Consider the following 15,285-nt stretch of genomic DNA (forward strand, 5'->3'; position numbering starts at 1 on the left):
CCGCTGAGTATGAAAGACAGGGAGCAGTGAGCAGCTCTGCCTGAAGACTCCCCACTGAAACACACTCCCCCATCCCCCGTCCCCCGTCCCCCTGCCGCGCACGCACTCACACCCCCATGAAAACACCCGGGGAGAAGGCGTTTGCGGAAGGTCAGGCTGAGATTGCTCTGGATCGCGGTGACCTTGTTTACATTGCAGAGTCTCCTCATTCCTTGAGTTGCAGAAAGAAAGGTGGCTGCTGTCATTCTTTCTTCTCATCCTGGGGGGGGGGGGGGGAGGGGGGGCAGAGTGGGAGGAGGGGGGGGGCTGTTTGTCACTGGTCACGGAAAGGGAGAGGTGACAGCAGCAGACCTGAGCTCAATGCAGGCAACTACTTCTCCCCCCAAGGACAAAAGACAGTAGGACACGGTAAACAGAAACCACTGGATGACAGAGGTATAGAACCCACCATGATCTCACTGTCCAAAGCATCCTCTCATCCAACCAAACTCGAATAACAAAGGTATAAAGGTCTATGGAAGGGAAAGTGGAAATGAATGTTGCATCCTCTGCTTCCCAGAGATGAACCAACATCACACACTGTGGATGAAAGGGTTTGTTAAGCCAGAGTGTAAACTTTTACGTGAAAAACGATGCCATGTGGCTTTCCAGTCTCAGTCCCTGCATGTGTGGTGATGAAACGGTTATAAAGGAGTGAGATGAGCTTCTCGCCAGGGCTGCATTGGGTGAATAAATGGTGTCGTTCTCCCATAGACCGACAGAGTCAATCGGGGATGGAGGATTTCCCCGGATCTGGAGCAGGTGCAGCTGGGTGGAGACAGGTCTGCCTCTGTGCGCCCAAAGAGAGCAACACTGTAGGGTTGAAACAGACAGGCAACGCCTGCCACTTTGGGGGCCCTCAGAGACCCTTGATGACAAAACAGGTAGACAAGGAGGAGGGAGGAGCAAAGAAAAGACTCACTTTATCTAATGTATACATGCACACATGTCGGACCCTTTACATGTGATTTATGAAGCCAGATTATGGCTAAATGATTAGAAGTGACTATAACAAAGGCTGAGGACCACATGGGCTAGCTGACAGAAACAACTGACATTCAAGTCAAACAGTGTCCACAGAAATTAATAATGCAATCAGCAACCACTGCAGGAGCAACGGGAGTGGGACTGAGGAGGTCCGGGGTCCTCGGGAAGCGCTGCCGGCCTCTCTCTTTAGGACAGAAAAAGAAACGAGTCTCGCAGATGCCGAAGAACCCAGATCAGTGCTTCTAACAATGACCCTTCATCACACAACTGCTGTAAGTCACACCTTCTGTCAACAGCTCTGCTCAGCTCTCCATAATAGGCACTTATCGGTGTATGACCCTTGTAAATTCATGCATGATTTCACTGTGTGCCTGTCCACACTTGGATGAAAAAAGTTAGCTGGGCCACAAATTGGACTTGTTAAATTTAAAAGAGACTCTTCACGATCATGAGTGTGTGCATATGGATTTGCCTGCGTGTGCATGATCACATCTAGCTGCATGTGTGTGTGTGTGTGTGTGTGTGTGTGTGTGTGTGTGCGCGCGCATGTGCGTACTGCCGTTACAACTCCAAAGTCCTGATTAATTTCAAAGCTTAAAGCCCAACTGTGTGTCTAACAAGTGTGAGACAGCTGAACACACATCCAGGCCTGGATCTTGAAGCAGCCAACAAGAATAGATCACAACTTACAAACAGTGCAATGAAACAACCACAGCTCACATACATACATATGTTGATCAGGCATCAACAAAATTGAGATATTGGTGGAACACCCCAGACCACACACAAGTATATTTATTCATGCAGCAGACTCTCTGAAGCCACACAAAACTCAAGAGTGTGTGAACAAATGTGCACTGACACAGGCTGCACATAACATACTCGGCATCAGATCCATATAGTTAAACACAAAATTGGCCAAAAAAAAGGCCAAAATGTGGAAATGCAGGGAAAAAGCAAATAGTTCCACTGTCAATAAAAGTAAAAACTTTAGCCAAGTACTTCCGAGCGACAATGCAAATACAATTTACCGTGGTGCAGCAGGCACTGTAGTCCTTAGGGCTGTCCACTTGCAATAAAAGGAACTGGGTTCAAATCTCTGCTCCCACTGTAGTACCCTTGATCAAGGTACTTACCCTTGAAGTAATACAGTAAAAGCTACCCAGATGTATAAAAGGGTAAATAATTTCAAGCAGCTTTGTTATGGAGAAAAGCATTCGCTAAATGAATAAATGTGAATAAAGTCAGTAGAAATTAAACTGATTGGAAAAAATGTTACACAGAAATTTAACAAAGCTCATTAAACATCTATCTATCCAATTACGGAAATTGTTTGTTTTACAATTATGCCCACAGATCGTAAGTCCAGGAGTAGAGGAGAAATGGACGCCCCAGCACCCATATAATCCAGGAGCTGGAGGCACACTGGTGCCCCCCACCCCCATCTAAAGACCTTGACAGGTCGGACAGACCCCCCCCAACAGAAACAGCCAAAGTTGCCCAACTAAAAGCTTCCGGCTATACGACTCCATGCAGAAAATCATAGTGAGCTGTGAAGATACTCCTTTAAAGGGAAGTAGGCAGGACAGCGCACCCCCCCCACCCCCCAGAGCCCATCTTCACTCACCGCGAGTCTCCGGCAGGACACACAGCAGCCCCAGCAGCAGAAGAGCCCTCGCACCAAGTCCCGGTGTCGGCGTCATCCTTCACGAGGCAGGTCTGCGAGGCTTCGAGGGCCACCCCGGTGCCACCGCGCTAGATGGCACCTCCCTCCGGTCCGTCCGAGAGACCGCGCACGCCTCCGACGGAGAGAAAGCGCGCGAGTCGACTCTGCGCAGTGTGAGAACTGCCGCACTGCACAGACCCACGCCGGCCTCTCGCTGCTCTCCAAACTGACGGCTCAGCTGCAGCGGAGAGAGGGAAAGGGGGAGGGAGGGCGAGCGAGCGAGCGAGCGAGCGAAGAGGGGGAGGGAGGGAGAGAGAGAGGGGAACAGAGAGAGAGAGAGAGAGACGGGGTTAGCAGGCTTCTCCTCTCGCTTACACACTGCCGCCTGTGTTGATGGGCCAGCCCACTGTCCCCGGACAGACACCTTGTGGACGGGACAACAAAGGAGCAGCTGAGCCCATGCAGACCCCCCGAGCCCACCCCCGCTGACCTCGCCCCACTCCTCTCACACTTCCAGAGCTTCCATTTCCCAAAGAAAGGAGGGCAGGGGGCAAGCGAGGGGGCTGAGGGGGTTGAGGGGTGGGGAGCAACCACTGGGGCCGGGAGAGGGCACGGAGGGGTCTGTGTGTGTTTCGGGGGTGCAAAACCATCCACCCGCTTCAGAAAGGGCCGGCATGGAGGGAATTCTTCCGCATCGCCCTGTACGGCCCACAAAAAGAGGAGGGGGGGGGGCTAGAAAACAAACAAATATAATTCACAGGCAAACGCTATTTTCTCACTCCGCTCCCCACGCCACATTCCAGCCAGATGGCGGGGAGACCCACGCTGGGTCTTTACAAGCTTCTCACCGTGTCGGAGCGGCCTTGTCCGATGATGGATGACGGACACGTCGCTCGCTGTCCACCTCACTAAACAACAACTGAAATAACACTGGAGAGTAAGGCACGGTCAAAGGTGCGTGAGGGCCGAACAGCACCGGAGGACACGCAGCCCTTCGCCCCCCCCCCCAAACCCACTTCCTGACACTAATGCTCTTACCAGGTGCAGTGTCGGCTCACCTTTCAGCACCAAAAACGCCGTTCGTGCATTAGCATCATCAATGAACTTCTTTACGCTTCTAAATTGAAATATTTGAGAACATGGCTGAAGCTATGATTAAATAATCAACTTATTCTTTTGTTTGAGGCCACTTACACCATCGGTTTTCTATACTGCGCTACTTACAGTTATTTACCCATTTAAACAGTTGGGTAATTTTTACTGTGTTAATACAAGACAAGACCTTTTTCAATGGTTTTCAAGCGGGAGTGAGGATTCGAACCTGGGACCGTCAGCTGCAAGGTCACCGCTGTAGCCACTGCGCCACCTAATGCCTAAAAGATTGTACAAACTCCCCGGGGCAAACGCATAAGTGCTGAAACACTAAAAAAGGTAACAAGAGATATGAAATACCAGGGTATTAAACTGCAATGTAGAGTGAGCTGAGAAAAACAGCCCACATACTGAGAAATAACGTTCAAACAACACTTCATCTCCACATGAGAAGAACAAAAGTGAGATTGTCGAGCAACTCCCACAGAACTGTTAAAAACAACAAAATCCGTTGCAGGATCTAGACCCGGGAAGGGATGTGATCTCATACCCTCCAGCATGTGCCCGAAGCACATCTGCGAACATCCAGCTGCGCAAACGTGTTGGCTATGCAAGTTTTTCGGGCAGAAATGTCAGCTAAGCAAATAAATACTGTAAATACAGCAGTTATGAAAACCCGGGAAGTGAGTCCCTGGGGAATCGTGCAGCGAAAGGAAAAACCGCTTTGCATTCACTGTTGTACCTTTTCCACCCTGGTGGGGTGTTCGCCACTAAATGCTTAAGTAAACATTTCGGGAATATAACGGTCATAATTAGACACATGACCTAGTAGGGAATGTAAATTGAATTTCCATGTTAAATCTAGAGTTTATAACTGATTTATGTGCAGTTTGGGTTAATCAGATCCACTGTTACTACATATCATTTATGCGCCCTGTAACACGGGGTTGGGCTTTTTAACCACCGAAAATCATCAGCTTCTACACCGTACCGCAAACCCATGGAATGACCAAGATTAAATTAGATTAAAAAAAGATACGTGTTCAGTTCCGGCTTGATGATGGTTAGTGGAACGAGCACAAATTCAGAGGTTGAGGCCTTGTCCTACCATCCGTTCCTTCTCCAACACGTTTCCATGGGGCAGAACCTAAAATATTGTAAATTATAACACCTGCGTGTAAATCCGGAAACTGTGTTACACCCATAAAATCCTTAGCTGCAGCACATTTCTAGTAATTTAACCGACTACTTACAACAAGTCGGTTGCTTCGTGTGAGAAACCAACAACGAAACGATCCGTGCGATTACCGTGCGTGACAGAGAAGACGTTGAAGAAACCTGAATTTGAGTGAGAGACAGTGGGAAGTGAGAAAGTAACTGCGAAACGCTTGAACACTATGGACGTGCTAAAGTGGATTTACAGTATATTTAGCACACCGTGAATAGGTTGGTTTCCACTGCTGACAAAGCGCGCCTTCCCTACAGGCTCGCACCTCTCCTCCTTCAAACGTCTACTAACTGCGAACAAAGATCCACAAATTAGGCACATACTACATATAATAAAGAGGACAGAGGCAGGAATCCCTAGTGGCAGGGCAGAAAACACATTACAAGTTTAAGTAGAGAGGCCTGAAAGTAAAAGAGGTCAGCGTCGAAGAGGGCGAACCGCAGTAGTTCGCATCGATTGGGATGCTGTTGCAGGTTCGCAGCTATAGAGGAACACCTGCCGTTAAACCTTTGAGGAACATGACTGAATTATGTCCCGTCGCTTGAAATGAAACATGTTGAGCTGCTTTTTGGTGTAAAGTACAGGGCGTTGTCAGATTCCGGTGTTCACGCCAGCAGACGTACAACTCGTGCTAAAAGGGCCTGCACGTCAGGCATCTGGACCCCCACCCGATTCCTGGCCCCACCCACACGGGGGTGACGGCTCAGCCGAACACCCCGACACGAGTAAAAACACGGTCCCTCGTGCGGCTTCACGGCCACCAGTGTGAAATTAGGAAAAAGGTGGAGGATCACAAGTTAAGCCGATTAGCGGAACACTATTACAGAAATTACATCAAGTTGGCCACAAGCGCTCAAAACATTAACAGCCTCGAACGCAACGCCCCGGAGGGGCCGCGGCCCCTCTTAAGTGGATGGTGTGAGATGTTTCGCGTGAAAAGAGTGTGGCGGACCCCAGCAAGCTGTCACACCTCCATCCCCATCCAGCAGCCTTCGGCGCGACGACAAATCTACCGAGATTCCCGGAGCCTCGACAACGGTTCGAGGCCGGACTCAACGACAGCTGTTCGGCCGGAAAACAGCGCCGGCACCGAACATGACGACGGATGCGTCACGTGAACAAAGGTGAAATAAAAATGGAAAAAGTGCTCGGCACTCTCTCATTTCAACCGCCTCTCTCTCCTGCCTTTCCTGCTATTCCTCCCGCTCTCCCGGTCCAACCTGCCGATCATAATCAGCTTACGGCTGAAACATTATCACATTATAAGAGATAAACAGCCCATTCCTTCTCCTCGGAGCCGTGTGCACAACACCGTAACCTGCAGCGTGCACGTGCCCTCGGCCTGACCCCTCTCTCAGCATGGCAAAGCTGACAGTAGGGCGCAAGACAAGAATAAACAACGGGGCAACGGAGATTAATCACCTTACAATTCCCTGAAATTTATTTTATAAAAACATAAGGAAAAACTGCAGATTATTACCGCCACCTTAATCGAGTGTCATGAGGCACAGTAGGTAGCACTGGTGCCTCACAGCTCCAGAACTGTAAGTTAGACCATGACTTCATACTCTGCTCAGTCTGTGTGGAGTTTGCATGTTCTGTCCGTGTCCATGTGGGTCTGCTAGGGTTCTCGGGTTTCCTCCCACAGTCCAAAGACAGGTGTCAGGTGGACCGATTACTCTAAATTGCCTGTAGTGTGTATGTCCTGCCGTGAACCAGCGGTCCATCCAGGGTGCCCCTTGCCACACACCATATTTTTCTGGCACAGGCTCAGACGACCCTGAATTGGGTGCTGCTGAAATTAAAGCTGCTACTGACGACGAAAGAATGAAGCACGGTTTTCATTCTAAAATGCACGGTCAAAAGAGATTGCAAGATAATGTGATAATTCGATTACATGATGTATAATATCAATATTTTTCATGATCAATTTGAAATGGGTTTGCTGGTTTTTCAATAAATGGCCCATACGACAATTCTGGAGAGGACAGTGCAAATGTGTGGTACAAGGCAAGGAAGTACAGCATATTACAAAGCACCTAAGAACGCAGAATCAGGACACAAAGATTCAAGTAAATTTTGAGAACGCTTTTCCCTCTACTCCTGTGACCCACCTTCTCGTTTCTGGCCCAGTTTGGGGTCAAAGGTGGGTTGTGTGCTGATGTGAGGGAGCTGGACCGATTTGCGTTCTCACTTTGGCCAGAGTTTCTGTCGCTGCCGATTTACCCTCCACACTAGCTAACACGGTAAGGGGCGACCTCCCTTCATCCCGGACAGGCTCGACTGCCTCGGCGCTGCCCCTGAAGTCCGGAAGCGTCCGTCAAACCCCAGCGTGAACATCGGCCAGAAAAGCCTGCGGGCACTCTACAGCTCCGTTCCAAATCACTCTTGGTTTAAGGAAATACCTGCAACCAGGAGGTTGTTGGTACAAGTCTTGAGAGAGAGAAAGTACACTACAGAAAGGCACTTTGCATCAATTTACACCGGTGAAATATGCAAGGAGTGTAGTGGTTAGAGCTGCTGCCTTGTGCTTAAAGTAGTCCGGTTCTAATCCCACATCCCACTTTTGAATGTGGTACTTCTGATCCAGGTACTAACCCTGACTGCACCAGTCAAAACCGTCCAGCCGTACAAATGGGTAACTCATTGTAGTTACATTCGCATTGCAGATTGCTCTGGAGAAAAGCGACCGCTAAACAAAGAAACCTTGCAGTATAAACATTTAAAACAAAAGTAACTTAAGGTGAGGTCATGAGTTACACAACAAAGCAATGGCAGCAGCGTATCAGTGACGCACAAAGCTGTACTTTGCGACACTTGTCTCTCTCAAATCATCAGCTGCACCCAAGCAACTACAGGAGGGACTGCAAAAACTCAGGGTTAGAGCCATAAGCTCAAGGTTACTCCTCAAAGTCAACGAGAGTGTAAACTTGGCCTCCAACCACTAGGGGAGCTGTTCAGTGGGCCTGAGGCCAATAGTGAATTTTCATTAAAAAGGTAATTAGGAATCGGCAATATTCTGGTAAAGTTTTACGCAGCTACTTGTGCGATGAACGTCGATGCATATGGTGAAGGAAACTAAGTGTACTTAAGAGTCACACATATCTGCAAGTGTCTTTCTCCTAATGTAACGCACACATTGTATTTTCTATGAGACGTACGTCGCTTTGGAGAAAAGCATCTGTTAAACGAATTAATGCAAATGTAAATCCTGACTGTAGGTGATTGCAGATCTAAACTCCAGCTAGAAACAAGTTCATGTCAACTGAAAACAGCCAAGGCAAAGTGCCAAGGTCCTTTACAGTCCATAGTAATCTACCGTGGTCAATGCTGAAGGAGGCAAACCACCGACTGTGACTTGTTCATTTGGAAATGAAAGCAATTAAATGACATGCCACGTTGTGTGCATTTGTTTATGTGCCTTGAGTATACTATTAGTGTATGTGTTTAAAGTTCACTCAGAAGTGAGCTGCATCTGTGTTGACAGATACAGTACAAATGAGAATTTTAATTTTAGTAGCACTGCTGTCTCACAGAGCCTGGGTGGTGCGAGAGAACGTGGGTTCGATCCCCGCTCAGTCTGTGTGGAGTTTGCATGTTCTCTCCGTGTCTGCGTGGGTTTCCTCCGGGTGCTCTGGTTTCCTCCCACACTGCAAAGACATGCTGTTCAGGTTCATCCATAGTGACAGAGTGAGTGACAGAGAGTGTGTGTGTGTTCCACTGATGTATGGATGAGTGACCCAGTATAAGTAGTGTATCTAGCAGTGTAAGTTACCTTAGTGAATAAGGTGTGTGGACTGATAACACTACATAGAGTTCATTGGAAGTTGCTTTGGAGAAAAGCGTCTGCTAAAAAAAAATTGGAATAAGTCCTTTACATTCAAGAATGAAAACCCTTCAGTAAAAAATTACACTGCCTCTGTTAGATAAACAGTGGTTGGCAACCCCCACCTTCAAGTCCCTACCCCCATCCCTTAAAATAAAACCAGGTCCTTTTGCTGTGCCACGAGACAGAAGGGATGACCAGCAGCTGTGTGACTGAAATCCGACACGCACCACGATGTGAAGGTGCTCAGAGATCCGATCAGTTAACCACACGGTTGGGGACACGTCTCCGCAATTTCCTCTAGGATAACAGACAGGATTCCACACTGGAGGGGCTTGGAGCACATGAAACCCCCAGGAAACACAAGGGGAGGGGGACAGGTAGTCATGTGTACGTTGTAGGACTACAGTGTGACCTCCTGGCGACGGAACCCTTCTTGTTCAGATGGAGTCAGAAGGAACCCTGTCACAGCAGTGGGCAGCAACTGGCAGCAGCTGGCATGGCCTCCAAGGAAGAGTCCACACAACCTAAAAGCTGCATGGTCACATCGCAGCAGAAATCTTTGAGACGCAACAATATAATAAAAAAAAACAATAATGTTATTTGTACGTCAGGCACATCAGTATGGATAGAGATGATCTCTGATCTAGGGAGGCATTCATCCTCACCTACAGATTGTCCTGGTTTCTATAGTGTTTGGTTACTACACACACATATTTTCTGAAGCCGCTTGCCCCAAGCGGGGTCGTGGCGAACCGGAGCCTAACCCGGCAACACAGGGCGTAAGGCTGGAGGGGGAGGGGACGCACCCAGGACGGGACATCAGTCCATCACAAGGCACCCCAAGCGGGACTCGAACCCTAGACCCACCGGAGAGCAGGCCCCGGCCAAACCCGCTGCGTCACCGTGCACCCTCTTTGTTTGGTTACTATTTACTGTTTATTCATTTTTCTGAATATTTTCCGTAAAGCAACATATCTATCCATTCAATTTCCATAACCGCTTGTCCTGAGCAGGGTTTCAGTGAACTGGAGCCAATCTTAGAAGCGCTGAGCGCCAGACTGAAGGGGGTTACACCCTGAACGGGACGCCGGTCCATCGCGGGTTAGCCACACACACACAATCACTAACCCATTCACACACTAAGGGCAACTTAGCTACACCAGTCCAGCTAAACTGCAAATGTTTGGACTGTGGTAGGAAACCAGAGTGCACGAAGGAAACCCACGCAGACACGGAGAGAACATGCAGACTCCACACAGACTGAGCAGGAATCGAACCCACGTCCTCTCGCACCACCCAGGCACTGAGAGGCCCTTTAGGGAAAGAAAAAAAAAAAAGCTACAATATTATGAATGTAAATTTGGTTCCGTACATCACGACATGACCTACAGACCAAATGAGTATGACCTTAGTCATCCTGTAGGTTGGATGTTGTAAAGTACACCTGTCCGCAATGTGTCAAATGGAGTGCACACCCACAGCCAAAGGGTGTTTTGACAGGTCTTTGAGAAGCCACCTGGTCAGCAACCCCCACCGCTCTGTAAAAACACCCCTGGCGGACCACCCAGGGGCAGAGCCGAAAGCGCACTGCAGGAAGACACATTCATCCTCCACGATGTAAGGTTTGGTCATTAGGATGCGTGATGACTGCCGCACGCAGACACCATCGCTCCCTGCCCTGCTCAGGTGAACTGCGAAACACCATGAGTTACTGCATATTTCATTTCGTAGTCTTTAATTTATTATTCATCACCACCCATTACCCTATTTTGAATGCGTGAACATGGTGTCTGCAGGGAGGGAGGCAGACCCCACTACATGGTCATCTGTCTAGGGACAACCACCTTGCGGCGGACCCACAAAGTCCTGTAGCTGCTCATGGGGACGACCTCTTCTGTAACCGTGTCCATGAATGAGTACGACAAATATAAACAAACACAAATAATGCAGCCATAGCAAAAGAGAGGCTCGGGACGTCAATCTTTACATTCAGATGCTGGAAATTTAGTTTTCCATGCTTCGCGAGAGGAAGATAATTGAGCTGGAAACGTCCAGCCGTACTAACGAGTTATACGTTGCTTTGCAGAAAAACATCTTTCCACTGAAAAAAAGTAAATCATCAACACCTTCCACCCTCTCGGTGCACAGACCGCCAACAGGAGCTCTCCAGGCGTCTCTGAATAAAAGTAAATGGGGCAAATTAAAAACCGAGTCCCTTTGAACAACAGTATCTGCTCAGCGGGGACAGCAGGTGGCATAACGGTTGCAGATGTCGCCTTGCAACCGCTGGACCTGGGTTTGACTCCTACCACGGTATCTTCAATCAGGGTACTTGCTCTGAATTGACACAATAAAAATTACTCAGGTAGGTAAGTCAATATCAACTATACAATAAATGGCGTGAAATAATTACTCAACGTCTAACTCGGGCTGCATTGGCCCTCCTCAAACAACCTGAGACACAGAGATGGTTTTAGCACAACTGACCTATATTCATATTCCAAACGTGAGTAAACAAATGGCTGTGTGTGTCCAATGCGTCGACTGCTGGATTGTTCAGAGGTGCCACAAGCGTTTTCGGAGGAAAGAGAGGGACTACAGGGCCTGCGAGGGATCAGGGCCTGAGAACAGACGGGGGCTCACCTCTGACCCCAATGCTGATTGGTACTCGTTTGACCTGTGACCTCAGCTAATCTTTTCTGAACTCAAAGGGGAAAAAGAATGAAAATAAATAAGGAGGCCAACATGGAAAACACAGGCTTATAAAGGCCACAGAGAGCCAAGCACAATAATCCCAACGTAAAAGTGGAATAAATGCGTAAAAAACTATTTAACTATGAAATACATGAAATATCCCAACTGAGAGAACAAACTACCCACAGCAACAGGTGGGTGACAGAGCTTAATTTATTTATATTAAACATATCATGATGCCTATAGGTGAGCAAACTCCTTCGGTAAAAGAGTGAGCTGTGTAACCGGACAAGTTTAAGAGTATAATTTACCTTTTTTTTTTTTTTTAAAAAAAAAAAAAAATGTAAGCAGCTAATAATGTAATTTGAACATCTGATTAATGCATGACACACACACACCTTGGCTCTCAATCCTGGCAGCCCCAGACGAGCATAGCAACGGCATTGAAAAGCTGCCCTCCCCTTTGACAAATCTCATTAAGTCGTTCCTATACATTAAGCGCCATTAAACCCGTCCCATCTTTTGGCACTTTCGAAAAGAAATGACCCCTATTCGTCTCCAGGATCAATATCGTCTATCGTCTCTCATTTTTACTCTCTTTTTCCTTGAGTAATAATTTTATGAGTATCAAACTCCTTACAAATGGTGAGTACATTTACTGCCGATCTCCTTCCTTCATCTTAATTGCATTCCTGCATTATCGGAGTCGCGGGATAAAGGAGCGGCTTTCCTCCGGAGGGTCTGCGCTAATCCCTTTGACGCTCCCGTCGCACACAGGCCGAGAGCCCGGCCGGGACGGGGGGAGGGCGGGGTAAGACTGCTCCGATACAGGTGTCCTCGGGAAAAAGGGGGGTTGTTATGGGCAACAAGAGGTCTCAGCGTTCCTACAAAAAGTCCCGATAGAACAAGAGAGGTGTTTCGGTGCCTTCGGTTTTTTACTTTCTTTTTTCCAGAGTGGAGGAGGAGGATGGAGAGGTGAGGTCACTTTGCACTCGCTCCCGAAGGCTGGCGAATTCCACATGGCCCCTGATACGCCTTTCTAAATGGCAGGGAAAACAAGCAAACGGCGGCCCAGGGCCCCGCCAGGACGGGACGGCCTCTCAGGGCTCCAAATCTCCGCCGATGTCATCAAGATTGCGGCGGGACACAGCATTTTCACTGCTGGAAAGGTCGAGCTGCAAATTCACGCACTTCAAGATGATGCTTGATTCATATTTAATGCCAGTCAATTTAAGACACTGACTTTGATTCATCTCAATGTCACCTTTGTCCGGAATCATCGTCCTGCAAGTCCTGCAGAGGGAGATCTCAAAAAAGAAAAGGTCATGTCAGACGAGATGGTTTCCATAACTAACATGGGGAGACAAGACAAACTCAAACTGGTAGTTAATGAACCAAACTGATTTGTTCCCCCCCCAAGGCTACTGGTTTAACCATCACAAAGTTTTCTAATACTATAATAAGTTTGAAAATAATTGCTAATAATAAAGTAACTAATCACACTAATACACACACATTTTCTGAACCGCTTGTCCCATTTGGGGTCACGGGGAACCAGAGCCTAACCCAGCAACACAGGGCATCGGGCTGGAGGGGGAGGGGACACACCCAGGACAGGATGCCAGTCTGTCGCAAGGCACCCCAAGGGGGACTCGAACCCCAGACCCAACTAGTAAATATGCGACAACAACGACGGACCAGGCTACATATCCAAACCACTTCCCTCTCCTGCAACTGGTGCACATTTATCCCAGATGCATCCTGTCTGGTAGGTGACAAACCAGGTTTTCGCAGCTGAAACAAACATATATGGCAGGTGTTTATATAAAGTGGTTTCCACAGAGAACAAACAAACAAACAAACGAAAAACAGCGGGAAAACCAACGAAAAGACGCTGTCATAGAGCACCTGCTCCAAGGAGGCCCACCGAACCGCTGATGAACCCCAAGAGCTGCCCTGCCCCGCTGGAGCGCTCACGCCATTCGTAATCGTTCGTACTTGTCCGCATCTCACCGGCGATAGAGAGCGCATAGACGGCACGGCGAAGCAGCGCAGTTCAGAAACCGAAACCAAACATCTACATTTATTCACTTAGCAGACGCTTTTCTCCAAAGCGACTTCCAATGAATTCTATGTAGTGTTACCATCCCACACGCCTTATTCACCGTGGTGACTTACACTGCTAGATACACTACTTACACTGGGTCACTCATCCATAGGAAGCAGTAACATTTCACAACGAGGCTGTATACACAGAGTGCACCAAGACCCCTGTACCGGACTCATTAACGTCCCCATGAAGGTTGTAAGCAGTCTTTCCTGTCACGTCAGCGACGACACTGCAGAAAATCCTAGATCACAGATCACATGAGCCCCGCAAAACGCCCATCACACCCACGAGCCTTCCTTCACATGCGTGCTTTACACAGTTTCCGCCGGGCGCTCGGTGTGTAAAAGGGTATCCGTCCCGCTGCGGGCCTCTTCTGTCGTACAACACACAGTGTTTTTCAGGAGAAAGACAGCTGCTTTTCTCAACAAAGCAATCGCTCCTCGGGGGCTGAGCCTGCCAGTATAAAAGAGAGAGGAAAACAGGGCAACAGAGAGGGTGAAAGAGAGAAAGAAAGCGGTGGCAGTTGGGGGGGGTTCTGTTAAGCAGGGGCCTAATTATGGCTGGGTGAGCAAGGCCCTGCCACTGGGGGTCAGCGCAGTGCCCTACAAACCCTCAGCGACCCCCACACCTGTCTGAGCACATTAGGAGGGATGCGCTCCCTGTTCGGCCGGGTGGCCCGAGAGCCGCTGGCGTCAACACCCTGCGGACTTGGAGGCGGGGGGGGGGGCGGGCATCTGCAGGCCGTGTGACACCCCCGGGGCAGCTCGACGGATACCAGGGGCCCACGGTGACATGTGCACCAGCATACTTTCACAGCCTGTAGCAGCTAAAGCCTAAAACAAAAGGAGGAGGTATAAATGCAAAACAATTTGGTGTGCGTTAACATACCTGCGAACCGTGAAAAGCTCACACACAGAGAGGGGTTCGAGTCAGGACTTAGTTACAGGTTTTCTCACATTACGTTTCTACTCATCCTGTCTGCTTATAAAGCCAGATGAGTCAAATACCTTTGATGCAGACCTGTATCCCATTGCCCTGTACCTTAACCACCGGGCCACCTGCTGCACGGTCATGTTTACCGCAGTTCTGCGTTTACTGTGTTTTTTTTGGGACAGAGCTGTGAGTCGAATTCCATTTTCCCTGACAAGGCCTTTACGAGCAGGCTGCTCCCCCCCATCCCCTTCACTCGGCGGAGCAGGGCGTCAAGGTTCGCCACGGGTGAGCGCCGCAGCGGCGCGGGGTTCACGCCCTCACCCCCGCGTTCACGCCACGCACACAAAGAGATTACACAGAGCGCTAACAAGGATTATCACAACACAGTGGCGCCGCCTGGCTCCCTGCCCCAATTAGGGCGCACAAAAAGCGAGGTGCCAATTACCGGCACATCCAGGGGGAACCAGGGACCGTAACGAGCGAGCAAAGAAAGGACGGATACACGGGGAGGCAAGGAGGGGGACAGCGTCACCCCCCATTCGCGGCCTGGACGCACAGCCACTGTTGCGGCCACGAGGTTTTGTGCGAAAACAAGAGCCGGGGGTCTGACAGACTCGCCCGGTGGGGCTGCGGCGCTCCGAAGGGACGCAGGGTCCGGTAAGGGAGCCCGGTGGCGACGCCGTGGGCTTTGCACAATCTCTCGCTGC

General features: G+C 49.2%; 1 protein-coding gene across 3 annotated transcripts in view; it reads right to left on the minus strand.

Annotated features, from left to right (window-relative positions):
* bmpr1ba (bone morphogenetic protein receptor, type IBa) overlaps positions 1-15,285 on the minus strand; it is a 99,672-nt gene that overhangs the window by 21,869 nt on the left and 62,518 nt on the right. For 2 of the 3 annotated variants that reach the window (XM_018758357.2, XM_018758358.2), the window contains one exon: positions 2,654-2,930. In XM_018758357.2, the coding sequence (XP_018613873.1) occupies positions 2,654-2,729 (76 nt within the window). In that variant the 5' untranslated portion in view covers positions 2,730-2,930. Of the gene's footprint in view, positions 1-2,057; positions 2,118-2,653; positions 2,931-15,285 lie in introns of those variants that run through there. The other variant, XM_018758359.2, reaches the window with a different exon arrangement.

This window comes from Scleropages formosus, chromosome 17 (genome assembly GCF_900964775.1).
Source record: "Scleropages formosus chromosome 17, fSclFor1.1, whole genome shotgun sequence".
Classification (NCBI taxonomy): Eukaryota; Metazoa; Chordata; class Actinopteri; order Osteoglossiformes; family Osteoglossidae; genus Scleropages; species Scleropages formosus.